This window comes from Propithecus coquereli, unplaced genomic scaffold (genome assembly GCF_000956105.1).
Source record: "Propithecus coquereli isolate 6110/MARCELLA unplaced genomic scaffold, Pcoq_1.0 Scaffold439, whole genome shotgun sequence".
In the NCBI taxonomy this organism is placed as follows: Eukaryota; Metazoa; Chordata; class Mammalia; order Primates; family Indriidae; genus Propithecus; species Propithecus coquereli.
The window spans coordinates 794,623-817,659 of NW_012150163.1; the positions used below are offsets into that span (position 1 = coordinate 794,623).

Consider the following 23,037-nt stretch of genomic DNA (forward strand, 5'->3'; position numbering starts at 1 on the left):
ACGTTCCACAGCCAGCAGTCTCACTGACGTGACGTTTAGTACGAAGTCCTACAATCATAGGAAAACTAACAGCATCGAACTGGCCTGAAACCTACTGTGTCCCTGGCTCAGGACACGTGTAGTAATTTACAAATACACACAATTAAACTAGCGTGTGTATATCTTATGAAAAACTTTTCGCGGTAAAAATTAACATTAAGATTTTACCAAATTTCAACACTATGGGTTTTTTTTAATCCAAATAAGCTTTCAAAATGCCTGATTAACTATGAATTAATTGCAAGTAACTTCATGTAGGATTTTTTTTTTTAAGTTTGCAAAGCATTTCAAAATGGTTATGGAATGTAACTTTTAAAATGTCAAAGTATGCTATTTACATCATGCTTTTCTGCTATGCTGGTCTAGTATCTTCCACAGCAAGACACAAAAACTACAGAATAAAATATACTTTTAAATCAGCAGGTACTTGATTAATTTCCCTGAAATTATCAGCACAATACCAAAATCTTCCAGAATTTTGTAAGATTTGATTCCTTAAGTATAGTTTTAAAGTGAAACTTACAGAGGGAAAAAACCCTCCTCCTATATTGACTTTTTATGCATTTTTTTTTTGGTTCCTCAATAATCAAAGAGAATTTTTAACAAATTATGCTCCACGTTTCTTGGCTTAACACAAAGCTACAATTTCTATTATCAAAATGAAGATAAATTATACTAATCAAAAGCTATTAATTTTGAAATGTCTATGTATATCTGTCTATAGGTCCCGTTACAGCCTTTCCAAATTTTTTTAATCAAGAGATTTTAATCAATTATATACTAGAATCAAATTAGATAAGGAAAAATTTATTTTACAGTAATAAAATCACTTCCCAACATGCTTGACAGAAACCAGCTATTTGTTTTCATTTGTGTTCCACTGAAGACATGACTGAAATCTGCCCAGTGGTTTATTTCCAAGTGGTCCACTACCGAATCCTTTGGGATACCGTAAGATTGGCTGTAGCCAGAGCTTTTTTTTTCCTTGTTTTAAATTATTATAGGTACAAAATAGTTGTCTGTCTTTATAGGGTACATGTGATGTTTGGATACAGGCATACAATGTGAATTAATCAGGGTAAGTGGGGCATCCGTCACTTCAGGCACTTATCATTTCTTTGTGTTAGGACATTCCAATTCCACTCGTTTAGTTAACCGTAGCTAGAGCTCTGACTCCATTTGCACCCTGCTCCCCTTCACTGTCTAGAGGTGGTTTTGGTATCTTACTAAGAATAGCGGCCATCTCTTTTCTCTCATCAAAACTCTCCCACTGCTCATACGGTTTTAAAATAACCCTGATTACTTCCAAAATCTTCTCCATAGCCACAGAAAGCTTGGCAAACCACTGCCTGGCACCTCTCTGCTGTACAACACAGTCTACATGTAAGCCAAGATCCGTCTGTAGGCATCATCCGCTGTCCTCCATGCCAGGGGAGCAATGTGCCTTCCTGGCCCGCATTCTGCACAACTGGAGCAGGAGTCTGTAAGGATGATACCCTAATCAAGCAACAATCCATTGGTTCTAAAAGACAGAGTTCACAGAGAATATCTACTTTTGCTTCTGTGCCAGAGCTGGTCATGTTTTATTAAAATCATAATTACTAGTTTAAGCTACGGAAAAAATATATAACACGGTCACATCATCATTAGTATTAAGGAAACGAGACACTGCCCCATATACATGGGCTTCCTCAAAGACTCAGGACCATCACCGGCAGCTTCCAGATCAGATTTGGAAAATGAGTCAGTGGATCAATAATCAGAACGTAGGTTTAGGTGTCAGCTGGTAATCCTGACGAGAATATTCTCCTCAGCTAGCTGTTCCAATGGCACAACCCTAAATTACCTCTGTATAGGGCAGAAACGTGGTGAAAAATTGCTGGGACAATGACATGGAAGTCCATTTTAAAAAATACAGATTAATACATGTAATAACATAAACATAAACCTAAGCCTTTACATTATACCACTACTGACCAGCTATTCTCCCAGTACCGATGTGCGGTCAGTGACAAGCAGCAGCAGAGAAAGTCTAAGGTGAAGAATTATTGAAATGGTCCTGTTTGTAACTTAGCAGGTATCAGTGCTGAAGAACAAACTGATGTTCCACTCATCACACTTCGCATACGAGAACTGGACAGCGCCTTGCTGAAAAGACAGCCCCTACCTGTCTCATAACTACCCACCAATGGACTCAAGCTCCCCGAATGGCCTGTCCTGCAAAGTTTCCCATCCGAGACCTAACCAATGTGCTATGACCCCCAACCTGGGACACTAAGAAAATACCCCCTCACCACACCAAGATCTGGGCCTGCTTTATCCAGTCTGGGCCTCAAGTGGGTTATAGATCTAGTGCTTCTAATGGTTCTCAAAATTCCTGCCTTTCTATTCCATGAAAAACAAGAAGTTGCCTTATGATTTTACTGCTCTTCAATTCTTTAAGCAATCATGTATTAAATGCTCTTTGAAGCAAATACTGCTCCTATGTATATAAGTGAACAACTGACAATCATATCATCGACAGAGAAAAAACGGACTCAAGATAAACCTTTGATGACAAGTGAGAAGACATAGTCTTCATTTGTTACCATGTTGACAAATTACTAAAAGAATTTTTGATTTACATCCCTACTACATTTTACTATGCTATTAAAATAAAATTAGTAAAATTAGTAATTTGACATACCATCAACAACTCTGCTGACACTTTTAATGGAACTCTCCAGGCATCTAAAGAGAGAAATAAGTTATTTTTTCACAATACATCGTTTAAATAGAAAAGTCTTTTTGTGAAAGCCTTCTCTGAGGCTGATAATCCTAGACACATCGGTAGCTTAGCTGCCAACATTGAACAGGGACGAATGTTAAGTCCTATACTTAAGTTTACAAAAATGTTTTCCAGGGCAAGGTGGGAGCGGCACGGCAGACTCCTGGCAACACTCTTGATGCTTTAGTTTACTGCACATCATCTACATGAAGTAGCACTAAAAAATCAGCAGCAAAGGACAAAGCAAACACTGGTTTGCTAAACCAATGGTATTCTAAACCAATGGTATTCACCGTCCTACTGCGTGTTGTCTGCTTAGACGTTTCTAGAGGACTGTGCCCAGCTCTGGGTAACACACCAGTTATGACAAGAGGCGGTCAACAGGAAGGACCACACCAAGCAAGGGCTGGCAGAAGGGACCAGCATGCTTACCCTGTGGGGTACAGTGGACACAGGGCCATGCTTAATTAAACCTCAGCGTTGCAGCATCTACAACGGGGACGGTGCTCCCTCAAGGAGCTGCGTCTACTGGAAGGCAGAGTGCAGCAGACATCCACCTGCTGGCCACAGGAGGCATGACAACATCCATGACACAAAAGCAGGTCAGTCAAGGCACCACAGTGACGAGAAGACAGACAACAATTCTAGGAAGCAGGGAATGTTCCACAGGGTAGGGGACATTTTTCACAAAAGATAATTGGCTTGAGAGACCAGACTAAAAGGTCTTTCAAGTGCTCCTTTCATCTCTAAGAGTCTATTAAAAGCAAACAAAAATACCAAACCAACAAAACCCTGGGCAGAGTGGGGAGAAGGAACAAAGTGTGTGGAAAGGAAATAAATGAATCAAAACCTGGAGAGCTATAGCCACGCCTGGTGGTGAGCATAAATGAAAGGTGGTAGACCAAGCATGTAAAATTTCACTTACCTAGAAGATTTAAGACTAAATGCTGAGTCGGGGCGAAGGGATCCTGTAGATTGAATGCGGTGTAACGGCCGTACTGAATCTGCCGCAGTGCCTCGAAGTTTCCCAGGAGGACGTCGCCCAGCCACTGGGCGTTCACACAGGGGATCCTCCACTCCTTGGCTTTCTCGTACTTTAAACCAGCTGGTCTTTTGGGGGGCGGGACAGAGAGGAGAGACAACATATTTATTAAATGTTAGAGTTCTCTGCTGCTTGAATTTATATTTATTTTCAACAAAAGCACTAAAAACATTTCTCACGACAGGAGTGGCAAGCATACCCTAGGCAAAGCCAGGTGACCCTGGCTGGTAACTGAGTGTCTACTTCAAGGCTTAGAGGATTAGAAGATCAGAAGACCACCTACCAGTCCTACTTTTACCTCGTTCCTATTACCTAATGTTGTTAATTCAAATTTCATTAATTCAAATGTTTTACAGGTATTTCTGCCAACATTACCCTGAACATCATTGCCATTCTTTAACAGATTTTGATTTCCACAATCAACTTTATACCACAAAACCATGATATATTAAGAAACACAGGATTGTAGAAATAGCCACTATATTGTGTGTAAATTTAAGGTTAAAAATGGTTTCAAAAATTTGCTTACTCTTTACAGATGAGGACTGTGTTGCTGCGGCACAGATAACCCGTATACTTGGCACCTGCCAAATAAGCCATTAGCTTTAGGTCATCTCTGTCACTATCAACAAATCCAGTCACAGAAATAATCTACGGGAAAAAAAGAGCAAATAAGGTGAAAAAAAAAACCCCTATCAGACTCAAGTACTATTTCTTCTACTGCTTAGTTGTTTTATAGAAATATATATTTTTTCATTATTTCTCTGGCATTATGGGACACATTTGGTAATATCACTCCTAAGAACGCCAAGACCAGAACTGTGTTAACAATAAATGTGCTACATACATAGCCTTCATAGGGAAGAAGAAAAAGAGTAAACAAGAGGTGACAAATACAGGAAAACCTTTTTTGTGTTAACATAACATTGCTCAGATAATTTTAACATAGTTATTTCATGAATCACATACGTATGAGTCAGTTCTTCCTTCTCCTTACTGATCCCAACTTTGTGATCACTTGAGTGGGAGAACCCACAACTGTTGATCAAGTTCTGCTTTTGGTGGCCTTTGATTTATTTGTGAATTTCAAATAGTGTCAAAGATTGCAGAACCCATTAAATATCTACTGTGTGCAGAAAACTATGATGGTTATATGGGAATAAAAGAAAGTAAGGTATTTCTTAATGAGCAGGCACTTATAAACTGGGCCAAAGTGCACAGAATAACACTGACTCGGAAGCCAACACTTGAGCCAGAAAATCAGTACACAGTTATTTGTCAAAGAAGAACAATGATTAAAACATGAAGCAAAATAAAAGGCTCCTGCCTTACATGCTGTGAGCACGGCTTTCCTCCTGGTGGGAATGCCACTGGGAAGTGCAGGGCTCGGTGAGGGGGCACCATTTTCTTCTTCTTCAAGACTGTGTTTAACCAGTGTGCAGTGATGCATCTCTTTCTTTCTCTTATTGCCTGTCAAACATAAAATTATAAGTTTGTTGCTTCTGTTTTTTGCTGCAGAATTAAATACAAAATCGTAAGGTTATGTAATTACAATGCTATCTTTATTGGAAGCCCCATAAATAAAATAATGTCATGACACTTAGCACTGGATTTATTAAAGTAACAAACTACAACAGTGTGGTTTAAAAATTTACTCTCTGTCTAAGAACAGGAGCCTGCAATGGGGGATAAAAGCAACAAATTTTATAACAACCTTAAAAATCACTTTAATCATGAATAACATTTATAATCATCAAAGCTGAAAGTCCCCCATAAGAACACAGAGGGCCCCACATAAGACAAGCTATAAAAAATATAACCATCCACCTGAAATAAAAAGGAGCACAGGAAAACGCCTCGTGAGTATTTCTACATTTGTAGTTGGAAAGCAGATCCAGTCAATGCTACGTTCTTTAAGAAGGGTTTCTTGGAGGTCACTCGTCACATATACTTTAACCTCAATCTATCTACAAATACGAATATTTTAAAGAAAAGAAATGAAATTTTAGGGGGTCAAAGGAGGCAGGACTGAAGAGAAAGCTTGCGCCCCAGCAGCAGAGAAGCTCCACAGGGTGTCTGCCAGTCCCGGCCCTGTGCGCACGGCTGCACAACCGCACCGATCCCGTTTCTACCCGCCGGGCATGCAGTGCGGCTAGGATGACAACCAGGAGTGTCTACCCTTTGCTTCACACTACCTGGGAACCTCTCTTTCCTTTATCCGCTCAAAAACAACGGTGTCCACAAAGGCATCTATCCCACCAAAGAAATGATGATAATTAATAAGCAGCAACTTTCTTATTTTAAGAGATAGAAAAGAGTCCTTCCCCAAAATAATTATCACCAGAACCTTAAGACTGCACATAAAAAATAGCCGGGGCTATTCTCCTCACCTGGGCATACACGCCGCTGACCTGACTCTCGCAGAGGAGGTGTGTGCATCGGCTGGTGAGTGTGGGGTCCACAGCGCCACCGTGCGCCTGGATTATCTAGACACAAAACACCCAACTGATTACTCAGGAGAACAGAGTAGAATTATAATTTCTCATAAAAGAAGCTATTAAAAGAACTCATCATATATTTATGATATAGTATGTTTCCCCAAAGAATAAAAGATATATGTTATATTTATAAACTTGTCTACCCAGCATTATAAAATGAAAATGAACTCCAATGCTTATTTAATCTGAACTTCCAGGGAGAAAGAGAAGAACAATGGAATGTACTTCTAAAACCGTTTCTCGACCTCAACACCACTGACATTGCAGTCCAGTTAATTCTTACAGTAGGGCTGTCCTACGTGTTGTGGGATGTCTGGCAGCTTCCCTGACTCCTACCCACTACACACCACCAGCAGCACTCATAGTTGTTACAACTAAAAATGTCTTCAGATGTTGTCAAACGTCTCAATGGGTGCGGATCTACCCTCCTCAAAAACCACTATTCTAAAAGGAAAATTCAAAAGCAAATCAGAACGAAATTAGTAAATACAAAAAATTTATTTTCAAAACTAGATTCAGTTTTGGGGAGTGAAGGAACTGTTCTGCATCCTGTAGTGATCACATCGTACATGGCATTTGTCAAAATTCAAAATAATGTATGCTAAAAAGGGGGGAATTTTACCATATATTAAAATACAAACTTAAAAAGGCCTGCCCCTCAAAACCCTATTCTGTTTCATTTACTTCTTTTCACTATAACTATTCACAGACGTATTTAACGAGGCACATGACAGAGCAGCAGCTTCCTCTCCCAGCCCTGCCCTCCATTCCCTCGAAGCAATTACGTTCGGCTCTTTAAGCCGTTTCTTCTGATAATTAACACATTCTAACTAGCACGTTCTATGCCGCTATTTTTTTGTTTTCCAGTTTCTTGTACTATCCATTGACCTCCTACTACGCAGGCCACCCTTCACACTCAAGCCTTCCTGACTTGCTTGTCCCAATTCTTATTTGGATCAGTCTTGGGTATTTAATGTAATGTAGTTCAGCCACATAGTTTAATAAAGCCCCCGAGATTAAAGTTCTTTTCTTGCAGAAATGTTTGTTTCCCTGGGTGTCAATGACTGCCTTATCCTGCCCTCCACCGCAATCTGCCTTTTTCTTAGTTCCATGTACCTTTCACCATTTCACGCCTAAAGTCTGCAAAGAAATGTGTACATGGTGGTTTTAAAATACGTCCACAAATTATTTTAAACTCCTCCCACCAGGAGTTGGAGCTTCACTCCCCAGCCTTGAGCACGGACTGGACTTAGTGACTCACTTCTAACTAACACAGCATGCTGGAACTGACAGCAGGAGACTCCCGTGACGCAGTCGTGAGGGGCGCAGTAACACTGTGGCTCCTCCCTGCTGTCGCGGGTCACTCACTCTGAGGAAGGAAGACAGTTGCTGTGCTGTGGACACTCAAGGAGCCCATGGAGAGCCCCATGTGGTGAGGGACTGAGGCCTCCAGCCCACGGACACGTGAGGGGCTGTCCTAGAAGTGGCTCCTGCAGCCCCAGCTGATGTCTTGACTGCGACCTCATGGACAGCCTGAATCACAATCATCCTACTAAGCCACCGCACTTTCTGACCCATGACGAAACTGTGAGATAATAAATGTTTGTTCTTTCAAGTCACTAAGTTTTGGGGTAATTTGTTACAGAGCAATAGAAAACTAATGTATTACAGTTGACCCCTGAATACAGCTTTCAAGTTTATTTCACCTCTGCCAACCCTGAGAGAGCGAGACCAACCCCTCCTCTTCCTCAGCCTACGCAACATGAAGACAAAGATGAAGACCCACTTAATGAATAGTAACTGTATTTTCTCTTCCTCGTGATTTTAACAGCATTTTTTTTCCTCTAGTTTATTATAAAAATACAGTACATAATATAACACACAAAATGTGTCACTGACAGTTCACGTTACTGGTAAGGCTTCCAGTCAACAGTAGTCTATCAGTAGTAAAGTTTTTGGGGAGTCAAAAGTTATACATGGATTTTCAAGTTCGTGGGAGTCAGCGTCCCTAACCCCCATAACTGCTCAAGGGTCGACTGGCTATGTCTCTTCTTAATCTATCAGCATCTTCTGTTTTTCACTTGTTCCTCCTGGACTCTGTCTCCTGGTACCAAGCCTGGTTCTTCCTAGTCCCGCGTCCACACCTGTCGGGGTTTCCCTCCCCATCTATGTCAGAGCCCCCGATTCTTGGCTGCCATGACTACCTCTCTGCTGGGATAGCAGCTTCCTAAGGACGAATACAAAGGAGATAAATTTTTGACCTTAGAAGTATAAAAATATCTTTAGTCCACAGTCTTGTGATTGACAGGCTGCATATACTATTCTAGGTTAGAAATTATTTTCCCTCAAAATTTTGAAGAAACCATTCAACTGTCCTCTAGCTCCCGCGTGCTGCATTTGAGACGCCTGACACTGTCCTGATTCCTGATCTTCCAACGTCTTCCCCTTCGTTAAGCTGTTTTTTCTCTTCTCTCTCAGTCTGAACTTTCAGTTCCCTTATCGTCACTCTTTCCAGTCCTTCGGCTGTATGGTAATTTCTTTAATAATTTTCTTGCCTTCATTTTCTGCATTCCCAAACTCCTCTTATTTAATGTTGGCCCTCTTGGGCTAATCCTTTAACTTCAAAAAAAAAAAAAAAAACTTTTCTCCACTATCTTTCATATCTTTGAGTTTTGTTCTACTTCTTAGGATAGTTTCTAAATGTTACCTGCTCACACCTCTGACTTTCTTTTAAGTCTTGCTGCTGTCACTCTGAGGACTGCCCCCACCTTACTTGCCCGGGTGCAGATCACCAGCCTCTGTCAACCGGCCGGCCACGGTCATCTCCCTGGTTGGTCACTCTCAAACTCACCACTTTGCTAGTGTGCAGCTGACCTCTTCCCCTGCCTCTTTTCTACATGCATAGTAGACTAGAGAAGACAGACGCAAACTCCACAGCACAGCATATAGAACAGGTCCTGCAAGACACGCCAGCCTTGCCTCTTGCCCCGCCGGCCTCACGGAGCCCACCGAGGCCCATGCCCTTTCCTCCCTCCCCAACAGTCCCTGCAATCTCATGCCTTAGCCCACATTGGTCCATCTGGAAAATCCTCCCCTAATTCTTACTCCTGCTTATCCTTTAAGACTCAGATCGGGAAGCACCTCTTCCAGGAGACTTCATAACATGCCCCCAACCCGATGGGTGAAGGCCCTTCCTCAGGCTCTCACAACACACCGGGCCTCACTCCACCCGTGCCTACCACACTGCCTCCTATCTCTGTGTGGGTGCCTGTGTGTCTCCTACCGTGCGCTACAGGGTGCTCAGTCTGTTTACTCGGCACACTTCCCCTAGGTCTTGCAGCTCGCTTGGCACGTAGCAGGGGTTTAAACACCAGGAATGCTTACAGTGAAGCACATTCAAGGTGTACTTTAGGCTTACTTAAACTCGGATTTTTTTTTTTAGTTTTTGACTCAGTTTTAATTTATGGCATTACAAGAAAAAGTATTTACTTTTTCTTTTCTTTAAGGGCCACCATGCAAAATAATAAATCAATGAATGGACAGTTCCACAATTGGGCTAGAAGACTTCGAGGCCCCTTTTAAGCTAGAGATTCTAGGATTTTCTAGTACTTGCATTTGGAGACACAGAAATGACCAAGACACACGCAAGTTAATGGTTGCTATCCTAGGTTATCAAAAACCTTATTTCCCCACCCCAAATTATTTTTATATATAAATTATTAGCACCCCTGAGAATCTCAGAGCTGAAAGAATGTTAAGAATGACAAAGTACAACATTCTCACCTAACAGCTGAGAAAACAAAAGCCAGAAAAATGATAGCCAAGGTCACAGAGAACGTTAATAATAAAAATGCCCATAACACATTCAGAATACACGTAGACATATCTCAGTAAATGCAGTCAAACGAACATAGTTACGTCTATGTTCAGAAAGGAACATCTTCAGATACAAAGTTTAACTTCTTCCAGGCACAACCTCACCCTTTTCCAGGTGGCCAGCAGCTGTTTATCAGACATCTGCTCTGGATAATCCGCAATTGCAAACACACAGCCCAGCAAGAAGCCTTCTTCTGGAACTACAATAGAATTATACAAGAAAATTAAAACCCTACAAATATGCTTGCATAAAAAGTGCCATTTGGCCAAGTTCAATTTGAACTTATTAAGTTAATCAGTCTTGACCATATGTTTCTGCCAATAACTCGAGTACATCTGGAATACTGTTACAAATATATCGCTTTGTCTATATTAAATGATCATTAAAAAGTAAAACATAATTTATGCCTGACCATTAACTACTCTGGGTCAGCCTACATGTTCTATGGAACACTAATATTCACTTCAGTATATGATGTCCCAAAGTACAAAAGAAAGGACCATTGTTCCATTACAACTATATTCTTTGTTAGGTATGAGGTTCACATTCTCCATTCTGTAATAATTACTTTGATATGAATCGTTACCCCGCACCCTCAAATACTCTCGAAGCATTCATGTAAGTGCAAGACTTTTAGCAGAGAGAGAAAAAACCCCATTACGAACTCTCCACTGCTGGATCATGTCCAAAAAGCTGCTGCTGCTGTGGCGGCGGCGGCTGCTGCGGGGGCTGGGGCTGGGGCTGCTGAGGTGGGACCTGATGCTGTAGTGCCTGGGATGTTTGACTCAAGTGTTGTGCTGATTGATTTTGCATTTGCTGCTGCTGCTGCTGTTGGTGTATGCGCTGGAGCTGCTGCTGCTGGAGCTGCTGCTGCTGCTGAATTTGCTGCTGCTGTTGCTGCTGCTGTAGCAGGTTGTGCTGCTGAAGCTGCGCGAGCTGCTGCTGTTGCAGTTGGTGCTGCTGCAGCTGATGTAACTGCTGCTGCAGGGCATGCTGTTGCTGGAACGGCTGTAGCTGCTGCTGAGGGCGATGCAGCTGCTGTTGAGGATGCAACTGTTGCTGTGGAAACTGTAGCTGTTGCTGTGAAAACGGATGCTGATGGACTTGCTGCTGTTGCTGCTGCTGTGGAAACTGGTGCGCCTGTGGCTGGGGGTAGGGCTGCTGGGAAATCTGCTGCTGCTGCTGGAGCTGCATGATCTGCTGGGGCTGAAGGTGCAGAACCGGGTGCTGCTGCTGCTGCTGCTGCTGCTGGGTCTGCTGCTGCTGTAGCATGTGTGTCTCTGGAGTCACTTTCACTTGGCTAAACAGCACTGCATTGGCATTTGCATGTCCCTGCTGGCTGTGATTCACCTGCTGTTCTAAATTTTTTGTAGGTGCTGAAAGGGACTGTAATATCTAGAAAACAAAAGTTAGGTGGAGTCATACTCAATAGTTCCTGAAATGTATTAACAGTCTCTTAATCAAGAGAATAATATCCCACATATTTAATATTCAACTAAATAGATGTGTCAAATGATTGAAAACTTCAAAAACAATACTATGTTTTTCTTTTGTATTTACTTTGTCTCGTCAATTTCAATAAGGTAAAAAAATTCCTATTTTGAGACCACCAAATTTGAAACAAGTAAAATGTAATAAGCTAGTGAATTACAGGGGACAAACACGAGACTCACACTCACTCGGCTGTTTCTAGAAAAGGGGAGTGTTCTGTCCTGTTTACTTCTGGAGTTGGCGCTCAGGTGCTCCTGCAGCGCGCTGCACCCTGCAGCGTCTCCATTGCCCACCTCCCTCCCGTCCGCTCTGCAGACCTTCTGGCCAGAAATGCTCCAGGGAGTGAAGGCGGAGAAGGCACCTGGCAGGTAGCCTCAGCCTCACCCCAGATGTTCTCCACAGCTGCCACTTTCCGTTTCCTCCTGCCTCATGGCCCAGAGTCCAACAGCAAGGTCCTCTGTGGGTCACCTTCCAGATGAAAGCAGCGGGCCCCGAGCTGTAGCTCCAGGAGCCCGCCCCTGCCCGGTCACCCTGTTCTGTGCACTGGCATGCTACACCCAGGGGGACAGGCCAGACACCAGCAGTAAGTTTAAGTGGTAAACATTCCCCCAACTAAAAAAATCATCATTATAGTTGGTAAATTATGCTCCCTCAAAAATGACTAAGTTCTTCAAATGGGATAAAAATGTGTCAAGCCAGAGAAAATCATTCAGTCCAGACTCTTTCCCTTCTAGTTCATTCTGCTTCACATGACAGGGAGTAAGCTGAGAGTTCTGTATACACTGAGGGGTAGGAGGGGAAGGGACGGTGACCAGGAGATGCTCCCCAAGCAGAGTATCTAATTGCAAGTCATTTTTGTTATATCCTACACAGGACCGAATAGAACAAAAGAAACATGTTATATAATGAATTATACTCAACATGCTCAAATAACAAAAATCTAAACCTAATTTCCTACAGTCATGGAAACCAGTACAAACAGATTTTACCACAATTCAATCCATACAACTTAACCCTTTTAAAAGCATATTTATCATTCAAATAAAACTCTAGAAATTCAATTTTAACATACTCTAGAACTATACCAAAATCTCAAACATGATTCTATTAATAACATCTATCTTTCACTTAAATAGACTCCAAATCAAAGTTATATGATCTGCAAGAGTAACAGGCTTTGGATAAATAATTAAGTTTATAATTGAAATAAGTCAAACTCAAGAACTTGGGCATGTTTGTCTTTAAAATCACCTTATAGATAAGACATCTCTATAAGAAGATTCAAGATTTCAGAACATCTCAGTTGAGCTCTAAACAGAAAAATGTTTTTTATACAAATTTAGTAAGATAACTATTTCTTCTCCATACTTAAAAGTATTAACAAGTATCTAGTAGAGGGAAAATTAGCCCCACCACACACCACCAAAGCAGCTGAACAGCATTTGGTATGCTCATGTTCCACAGGAAGTGTGGGGTGCAATGGGGGGCCTGCTTGCCCATGTGTAGATCAGCCACGAGCCCACCCAAGAAACTGCTAAGAAGCAGTGGCTGCCTCCCGAGAGGGAGTTCAACTTTTTACTCTATGTCCTTTGATATTATTTGCATTTTTAAATTTTGTATACATACTACTTTTTCATCCTGAGAAGTAAACGACCTAAGGAATTTGATGGGTAGTAAGGAAACGAATGCCTGTTGTCTGCCATAACGCAGGGAGTTGAGCCAGTTGTTTCCACATGCTGCTTAAACCAAAGGGCGCTCTGGAGGGGACAAAGGACCGACACAAACACGGGAGCACATGTCAGGAGAGGGACAAGGAGGGACACCTGGAGTCAGAGGCTGTTGCTCTCAGCCCTCTTATTTCTCACAGATTGGCCAAGAGGACTCAGCTGGGCCTACCGTCTGCATAAGGTGACTGTGATCGGAGCGGGTGGGAGGACACCTGGGTGGGACAGGAGGCAGCTTACAGCTGTTTCTACTAAGAGCTTTAGAAGAAAAGGTTAAAAAGGGTCCTGTCCGCTGCTGACTCTAGTCCACTGAGGGAGAAGAACAGATGGAGAGTCAGGAAGAGAGTCCTGGCCAGGAATGAAGGTGGCCATTGGCCTGGAACCCTCTGCTCCTGCAAGGCCAGGACCGAGGGAGTGAAGTGCAGGCCCAGCAAGGGAGGGGCACCTGCAAGGCCAGCCATCGAGATGCCTCTTAGGACCTCCGCCACATTCATCAGATCACTTTTCAACCCTCTGATCTGCCTCTGCCTGAAAACATATGTTAATCCCAAAGAACGTAAGAAAAAGAATCTTAATTGCTTGATTACATAATTGTGCTATACTGCAAACAACCATTTTAAATGAATGTCAAGTTTAAATTTTTCCATCACAACTGTCAAAATCCTCATTTAAATTACATTAATACTGAGTTACTGAATGCCACCATATATAAAGCATTATGATACACACCACATGGCTCTGAGCCACTATAAATTTGCAATTTAAACAGGATTTTGATGGTTATATCCCCCTCCCCATCACAATTTAATGTTAAACTAAATCTGTCTCATATTTCTAACATTTCAAAAACTCACGTTCTTCACATCTAGCAGTGAACGTCCTTATGTTCTCTCTTGCATTGCTGAAAGACTCTCAGAAAACCTCTTTGCAATTGTTCTCACTACTGATCAAACCCCCCCACTCACCAGCGTTCCACCTCTACAGCACACAGCTGAGCACGCCAAGTTCCCCTCCCTAAGGACCGTTTCAAACGCAGAGTTGTGCCTGAACTCCCTATCAGTCACTTATTTCCATTTCAAATGAGATTTCCTCTACATATCCAAATACAAACTAAGAAACTTTGTATTTAAACCAACATCCATTGTATTTGAAAAGTATAGAATATTTTCTACATAGAATAGAGAAACAAGCAGTAACTGATCAACAGTTTTCTACACTACAAATAAATGAAGAGCAAGAACATTTGCTATTTTAAATGGATGACTTCCATCCATAATTTCTCAACTAAAGAAAGGAGGAGAGTAACACTTCTGGAGCTACCAGAGGCTTTTACACATTTCATTTAATTCCAACACCAACCCTAGGAGATGGATCTCTTTAGTCCATGCCTCAGGTTTCCAACTGGTTATGGGACAAATCAATGAGGTATCACTTCTCATTTCTGAGGTCAAAACTGGCACCTCTAGCCTATCATTCTCGGTGTCCTGTACCTCCTATATGGCAAGCCGTCCTCTGGCGTTCCAGTACTGCTTTCTGGTGGTGACTTCACTACTCTCTTGCTGAGACGTTGCTATGTGGCTTTATCACTCACTTGCCGTTCTGGATGCGGATCTACAAGGGCCAGGGGACAGGACCCTCAGCACTGATGGTGCTGGCACTAATCTTTCCGTGCGTTCCATCTCCCCCTTAACTTGGCTCACGTGGACCCCCATCTGGATAGGCCCTGAGCTGCAGTCCTTCGACCTCCTCACCTCAATGGCCCTCTTCTCGCTTCCTCAACGCCCTAGAGCCGTGGTCAGCTGCAAAACCATTTTACCTGCAGAGCCCAGGCAAGTAACATGGAGTGATGGGCACTGAAGCACACCTGAGAAATCGCACTTCTAAAGGGGCAGCCGCTGCTCTGCTCCAAAGGACTTACTACACAGGAAGGACTTCAGGAACATCAGCTCAGCATTTCATCAGATTATCCACCTCTTCAGCCAGAAATCTAATTTGTATGGAGAATCTTGTGATTTTGTCAAATAAATCAAATTTTAAAAAATTATTTGGGCCAAACAAAGTGTGTCTGGGCAGAATGTGGCCTATCAGTTACTGGACTGTGTCTTTCATCACACAAAACCATGCCTCCAAAACTGCTAATTCAAATACACCATGCTCCGACCAAACCCTTTCCTTCCGTGCTGCCTGTGTGACCGTTACCACTGGACTGTCCGTCCTCACTGGACTTCATTCTCCCAGCCCCAGCCTTGTTAATACCCTAAGCTATGGCTGCCAACCTAAACTGGGTCCTGTGTCCAGCAATACTGTCTCTCCAACCTATGAACTATTTCAAAATGTCCTATTCTCCTCAAATCCCTGATTATCTTCTCTCTCTGCTCACCTTGCCTTACAGCATCTTCACTTTCTTCCTTCTACTACCTCAAAGATGTGCTAGCTTTGACCTTCCTCTGGGTTCTATCCCCTTCCAGCGTCCCGAGAACCAGGTACTACCAATAGTCACTGCTTAAGCCTAGAGAGGAAGGAAGGTTTTTTTAAAGCATCTTTAACCAATAAAGACTTTTAAAACCACCACCATCATCATACCAATGAAATTAACAATGATTCTTAACACCAGGCCATAGGCAAATTCCCCCACTTGACATGCCTCAAGTCCCTCCACTGAAAGTGGATGTGTGGAATACTGCATCCTGCTTTGGACTGTTGCTATACTCTACAGACACTTCGCTGGGACTTTGAGCGGCTATTCAGAAAACAAAAATATGAAATCAAAATGTCCAGAACAAGGTGAACCACCAGTCCAGCCCTTACTGTCAGATGGGATTCTCAATGCTGGGGTTCCTCGCAGCCTGGCCCCAGACCCTCCTCGCACCCTGCCCTGTGTCCCTACACATCCTCATCCGTTCCCACAGCTTCCGCGGGCATCGTTTCATCTGGCTGTAACTCTAGCCAACCTCTTCAATAAGAAGCCAAACACATACATCCACTACTTATCAGACGTCTTCCCTGGGATTTATCCGACATCTCAAACCCAACATCTCTGAGAAGGAACTGATGGTCCCAAAGCCTGCAGCTCCTCCAGTGCCCCTTATCTCTGAAATGCCACCATCTCCACTCGCTCGCTGGAGCCAGGAAGCCGGGCCCTCCCCTCCACTCCTCTCTCAAACTCCGCTTCCAACCACCTCTTAAGGGGTCTCTGCTTCACTCTTACCCCTCTACAATCCACTCTTTACAAAGCACCTCTCAGATCTCAACTCAGCGTGCTCAAAGCTTCCCAGTGGCTTCCTTCCAAGAAAGCCCATACTCCGCACTATGGCCCTACGTGACGAGGCCCTTTTAGATGAGCACTTACTCACCTTGCCAAGTTCAAGTCTAAATTTCTTTGTTTAGAACACAGCAAATTCACATCCACTTTGGGTCTTGGCAGCTGCTGTTCCTTTTGCCCACAACTCTGCTTAGTTCTTCCCACAGCTTCCTTGTCAGTCAACCCCGATTTAAGTCACCTCCTTCATGATGCCTCCCTGGCCACCTCATCTAAACAGCCTCCTTCCTGCCAACTGCTACCATAGGACCCTTATTATTTTCTTCAAGATGCCTATCACCATCAGAAATCTTCTGGCTCATATTCATCTACTTACTGTCTTACTTACCATCCTATCTCCAGTGTCCAGAAAAACGCAAACAGTGGCCAATATACCACCTCAACTACCTTCTTTCTGTCTTAAATTGAAAAACACCTACTTAGAACTTTTAAGATCCAATCTGTGTCAAGCTCCGTGTCATAAGCTATAAACTGAAATCAAGGTTTCTTCAATGAATGAATGACTTTATGTTATTTATTTACTACCGTCAAGTTCACTACAAGCAAATTAGGAACAGCTGGTAAATTTCATTCTTCTCTTTGCTGCCGTTGCTAATTTTAAACTAAGTAGAAGTGGCAACCCTTCCTCAAGGGACAGCACTCCATCGTTGGTGTCCTGGTTCTACTCATCTGTGCTAGGTCTCCAACCTAAACGCTTGCTGTTGCCCGTTTTCAACAGAATTTACAACTCTGATATACATGTATCCGTGACTGTAAAACAAGTTCTCACACAAATACTGCTCACAAGGTATTTAGTCTGAAGAAGCAGAAACAATAAACTATACTGAAGCAGACTGTGAAATCCAATTCTAAAATCCTATATTTAAGTTTTGTTCTTTAAAGTGTGACTTACGTGCGCTACATTTGACGGTCGGTTAATCTGCTGAATGTCAGCATTGTTAGTAATGTTTCTCAACGTCCGCACAGCTGGACTCCAGGCAGCTATCATTTCTGATCTTTCGGAACTTTGGAGATTTTGTCCAGAAGCCATTAAATTACCCCGGACATCAGGAGGCAAAATGTTACCTGGGACCGGCGGGACATTGGCACATAAATTAATCAACCCAGGCTCCTTCCCCTGAGGCAGCCTGCGCTTGGCCGCAGCTAACTGCGGGACCTCCGCTGGGGTCCAGTTTAAGTTTCTCTCTTGTTTCTCAGGAGAAGAGTCTGAAGAGTCATCAAACATTAGCTCCCCTTTGGATTTCTCGGTGTGTGACTTGGGCGAAAGCGGCTGGTCTCCTGTAGGAGACACTTCCTGAGAGCTCGCAGGGCTCGACTTTTCATCTGTGCTGCCCTCATGGTGGAAATCATGTTCCTCATTTTCTACGTCCTCTTCCTCCTCTTCCTCCTCTTCTTCCTCTTCATAAATAATCAGACGAGGATGATAAAATGCTTCATCCTTTTTGCTTTTCTCAGATACGCAGTCCAGGACCCAGTCAGGAGTTACAATTTTAATACTTGCTCGCTTTAAAGCACATTCATATTTCTCCTATGAGTAAAGCACAAACACAAAATATAGCTGTAAATTTTATCAAATTTCCTACAATTAGGCATTTTTAAAAAACAACTTTAGGCGAGGAATGCAGTTGAAATGTTCAGCAACTGTTATTGCCATTTTCTACACAGGAAAACTTTAACCATGTAGACAGAGGACATGAGCCAAAAAGTTAAAACCATCTATCAAGGAGCACAGGAAGATCTCATGCCTGCAAGAAGAGTCTTAAAAGGCTTTGTTTAAAACTAGATTTTTAAAATATTTAAAATGCAAAAGCAGAGCTAGAAATCCTATGGAAAATTATAAAGCAAATAATTGCTATCTAATCTAAGTTTTTATTCACTGATAATTCTTACAGAGCTGGTTTTCCATGGCAGGCTTATCGCAAGCAAGGTAACTGTGTGGCAGAGCACCTTCGGCACCAGGAGTGTGGCTGGCTTTCACGGGAAAGCGTGCCTGGTCATCTAGTGTCACTGAGCTCATTCGAAATGCTCAGTCGCACTAAGGGGTGGAGACACAAAGGATACAAGTCTCTGACCTAACAAGGTTCACAATTTAGTTCTAAAGAGAAGTTAAATGTGCAGTGAGATTACAATGTAGAACCAGTGCTAAATGATGGTAACAGATTGGAAAAGGATCCCACGAATGTGAGCTGGAGCACTCAGGGAAAGCCGCAGAAAGGTGAGCTTTGGCTGGGGCACGAATGATGACAATTTGCACTGTTAGGAAGAAAAGCCGAAAATACAGCAAAACGGAAAAGAGGTGCACAGCAGAGCCCAATGCAAGGCGTGTTAACAGGCAGAGGGCTCTCTTACTGGAAAGGGTGTAGAATGTGCAAGGCACAGTGGAATACCAAAGGAAAGCGGAAATAGATGGAAAATTTTAAATAAGAGTAAAGTTTGTAAATTTGGCTCCACTAACTAATAGAGTCTCCCCGACCTGATTCTAAAAGCCTAGCATATAACAGCAATTCTCTAGCAAATACGTAATTGAGGCCCTAAACTCAACTCCTGTCCTATCGTGGAGCCCCAGGGTGGCACCTGCAGTGTACATGGCCGGGTAAGAACCACCCTGGACGGGGCATGGGAAGGAGAGGGCTAGCTGAGGACACGTCTAGTCTTCTGGCTTGAGCAGAAGCAGACTGGAGAACGTGAAGCACAGAAACCTGGGGCAGGTATCTCCTGGCAAAGAGTGAGCTGTGGAAAAGGCTACGTGATTCGACCTATTGTGTTTGAGGATGTTCTTTCTTAAGACTTTTTAAAATACAAGTAAAATTTAGTCATGGGAGATACCCATGAATAAAAGGCTAAGGAAAATGAACATAATCACAATCACACTGACTAGAGAGGACCACACTTAACATTTTCATAGTATCTTTGTGTTATAAATATACACGTATATATACTAAAAGGGTAAAGGAAGGACACATATTGTTAGTATACAAACACTTTATAAGGTGTTTTTACTTAATATATGATAAACTATTTCCTCCTTTGTCAAGATGTATGCTTTTATGCTGGCATTTTTGTTTTTAATTTTTTTAAATGTACATTTTCAAAGACAGCCCAAACCAGAGACTGTTGTAATAAACTCCCTGCACCTGTCACCTGGCTTAAATAACCGGCAACCTTTCACAAATCTTGCTTCATCTATCTCCTCCCTGACTTTGTTTATGTATCTCTAATTAATAAAGGCTTTCTAAACCACTACCATAATCATACCCAGTAAAACTGACCATGCTCCGTCTCACATTCAGGCCTGTTCACATCTCCCCAGTCATCTCACAAGCCTGTTTACAGTCGCACACAGCAGCTCTGACGTCAGCATGCTCCTCCGACGCGTGGCTATATGACTCACTCAGTCCCTGGTGTCAGACGCTTAGTGGCACACAGCAGCTCTGACATCAGCACACTCCTCTGACGCACAGGACCTTGTCCGTCCCCTAGTATTGGCCACTTGTTATTTCTAGTGTTTTGCTACTATGAAAAACTGGAGTTGTATTTTATGATAAATTCCTAGGTTTTGGTGTTCAGGTTTTAAAAGTAATAGAAATTTAAGGCTTCATATCTGTAACTATACTTCCCTCCCAAAAAGCCTATTTATACTTCCACCAGCTATGTAGGAGTATATCAATTTACCTACACCTTTGATAGTAAAACTTCTTATTCCTATCCTAAACATCATGTTCTTAAATATTTAAGTATAAAATGTTATATAGATTCCCCCCACAGTAAATACAGACAATAAATTTGTATGGAAGACTACAGAGCTTCAATTTCTGGACTACTCATCCAAGAACCTCTGAGTTATTTTAGGAAAATATGAAGTCAGGTATGCATAAAAATATTTACAAACTAAATATTTAATACAAATGTACAGTATGCTTGCATAACATTTATTATGTATAATATGGTTTACATATTATTTTTCCAAAGTAGAATGATATTTCTTAAAATAATAAAATATGAAATAAAATGATTTTTAATTCTGCTAACAAACACCAAAAACAAAAACTACTGCCATGAAAAGGAGTCACTGACAATTTTGGATATTAAAGAGAGGACTTCATATGTAAGAGTTTGGGATCCACTGTGGTAGTCTCTTGAGTTCCTAATTTGTATAAAGTGCTGGCATTTCATGTTTCAGGAATGACTTGATTGTTTCCTATGCAAATCTAAGTAAAACATTTCAGTAAATTGTCTTATCAGATTTCACTGAAGTTCTCTCTCATTTTTCACAAAATAAGTAGCATTTGTCACTAAAAGACAGTTACTGCTTAAGCAAGGACGAGTTGAGAGCACAGCAATGTCTAAACACCTTTTCCCGAGCCACCTTATCAGCTACATTCTTCTAATCCTTGAACACTAATAAACTGTAACTTATTAAGTGCCAAGGACCTCAGGAGCTAACAGCAAAGTTTGAGGGTCAGGGGTACCAGTGGGGGGCTGGAGTGCTGGTCGTGTGCACCTCCCCAGCTTAAGTAGTTTGAAATCCCCGTGGCAGGAGTAGTTACACTTGGAAATCTGCAAATGCTACAAACCAGCCCTCTCCCCGCAAGAACTAATAACCATATCTTGCTTCTATTCGTTTTAAATTTATGAATTTCTCCATTCTTATCAATTTCAACTGAAACTTTTAAACTTCTGAGAACATAAAAGGTAGTATCACTATGCCACTTGCCCAAGTTTTCTCTATGCACTCATTAAAAAAATGCAAAAACATAAATTTACTTAAAAATAAAATGCCATTTATTTTTGTGTGTAGTCAGCTAGTCTCTATTTAGCACTCACACAATTTATAAATTCAAAAGTGTTTAAATTCATCATATTAGGTTTACAAATTTATGTCTGATTATAGAATATAGTAATATGATGGAATGGTCACACTTCAGTATTTTTAAAGGGATTTAATTTCAAATACTGCAGTTATTTAGTTATATAAGCCACAGATATAATCATGAATCAAGAACATAATGGCCAATTAATCTACATTAACTTAAAACCATTTTGGTTTTATAAATAGATGATGCCAGAACATATGGTTCCCCCAGTTCATTTGACAGACTGGTGCTTCTCATCCTTTAGGAGAGAGCTGGGAAGAAATGCGGAAGAGGCCAGTTGAAGCGGAATCACAAGCCATAGGAAGCTGTGTGGCCCGCCATGACCCAACAGCAGCATGGCAGTACTGCCTTAGACAGAGATGGCAGAGGGACTAAGTACAAATTCTAACTCGGTGATACTAAAGAGGAGTTGGTACCACGCTCCCTGAGTTTTGGAAATTTATGAGGGCCTTATTTTATTTTTCACAAAAGCTGGTGGGACATGGGGATTGGGGAAACGCTAAGTCCTAAAAAGACCTAGACAATGCTACTCAGCTGAGGAAGTATCCCACAAACAACATTCCAATGAGGCACCATCAAACATTCAGATAAAAAAGTTATCTGGTGCCATGTACATTAATTTTTCAGGAAAGCAGCTACTAAAAAAAAAAAAAAAAAAAATCAAAGGATAATTATTCCTATCTTATTCAAAAAGTTCCTAAAAGTTGATCACTCATCTTTAAAAATTAGATTTTATTGGAATATCACATCACTAAGGGCCACATCACTTAAGGTTTTTATGTCATCATTACAACAGACACATGACAGTCTTTTTTGGTAGCTGTTATATTCATGATGATTCCACTAATATATAAACATATAAGCTCATATATACATATATGTTACATATATATAAATATCTTACTACATTGTCTTTCAGAGTAGTTGTACTTGAACATTCAAAAATCCTGTATACTTTTCATTAACAATTCCTTTCTTTTTATTTTACATGTGGGCATTATGGTTTCTTAAAAATTATTTAGGAACAATAAAGTATGTACAGACAGGGGTAACTGTCACCAAAAGGGGTGGCAGGTATCTGTGTTTCCATTTCTTCCTGGTGACTGCAGGACTGACTTCCTAGCATGCTATGAGCATTACTGCACTGGCACTTAGTAAGTGCTCACTAATGGCTGCCTGTTGTTATTTGTATTACTGGCAAACACAAAACCTGATTTTAACAAGTATTTACCATTGCAGGAGAAATGCAGTAAGCACTAAATAGTAGTTTCAAGCTGGGCACAGTGGCTCATGCTTGTAATCTTAGCATTTCGGGAGGCTGAGGTGGGAGGATTGCTTGAGGCCAAGAGTTCAAGACCAGCCTGGGCAACACAGCAAGACCCTGTCCCTATTTTTTAAAAATAAAT

At 41.7% G+C, this 23,037-nt stretch overlaps 1 protein-coding gene across 1 annotated transcript in view; it reads right to left on the reverse strand.

The window, feature by feature from the left end:
• Nucleotides 1-23,037, reverse strand: part of PAXIP1 (PAX interacting (with transcription-activation domain) protein 1) — a 53,087-nt gene that overhangs the window by 12,859 nt on the left and 17,191 nt on the right. Inside the window, exons 5-12 of the mRNA XM_012654144.1 lie at nucleotides 17,650-18,285; nucleotides 10,889-11,618; nucleotides 10,328-10,422; nucleotides 6,239-6,334; nucleotides 5,181-5,318; nucleotides 4,378-4,499; nucleotides 3,732-3,916; nucleotides 2,726-2,769 (exon numbers count right to left, since the gene is read on the reverse strand). Coding sequence (XP_012509598.1) covers nucleotides 2,726-2,769; nucleotides 3,732-3,916; nucleotides 4,378-4,499; nucleotides 5,181-5,318; nucleotides 6,239-6,334; nucleotides 10,328-10,422; nucleotides 10,889-11,618; nucleotides 17,650-18,285 — 2,046 coding nt within the window. The remainder of the gene's footprint in view (nucleotides 1-2,725; nucleotides 2,770-3,731; nucleotides 3,917-4,377; nucleotides 4,500-5,180; nucleotides 5,319-6,238; nucleotides 6,335-10,327; nucleotides 10,423-10,888; nucleotides 11,619-17,649; nucleotides 18,286-23,037) is intronic.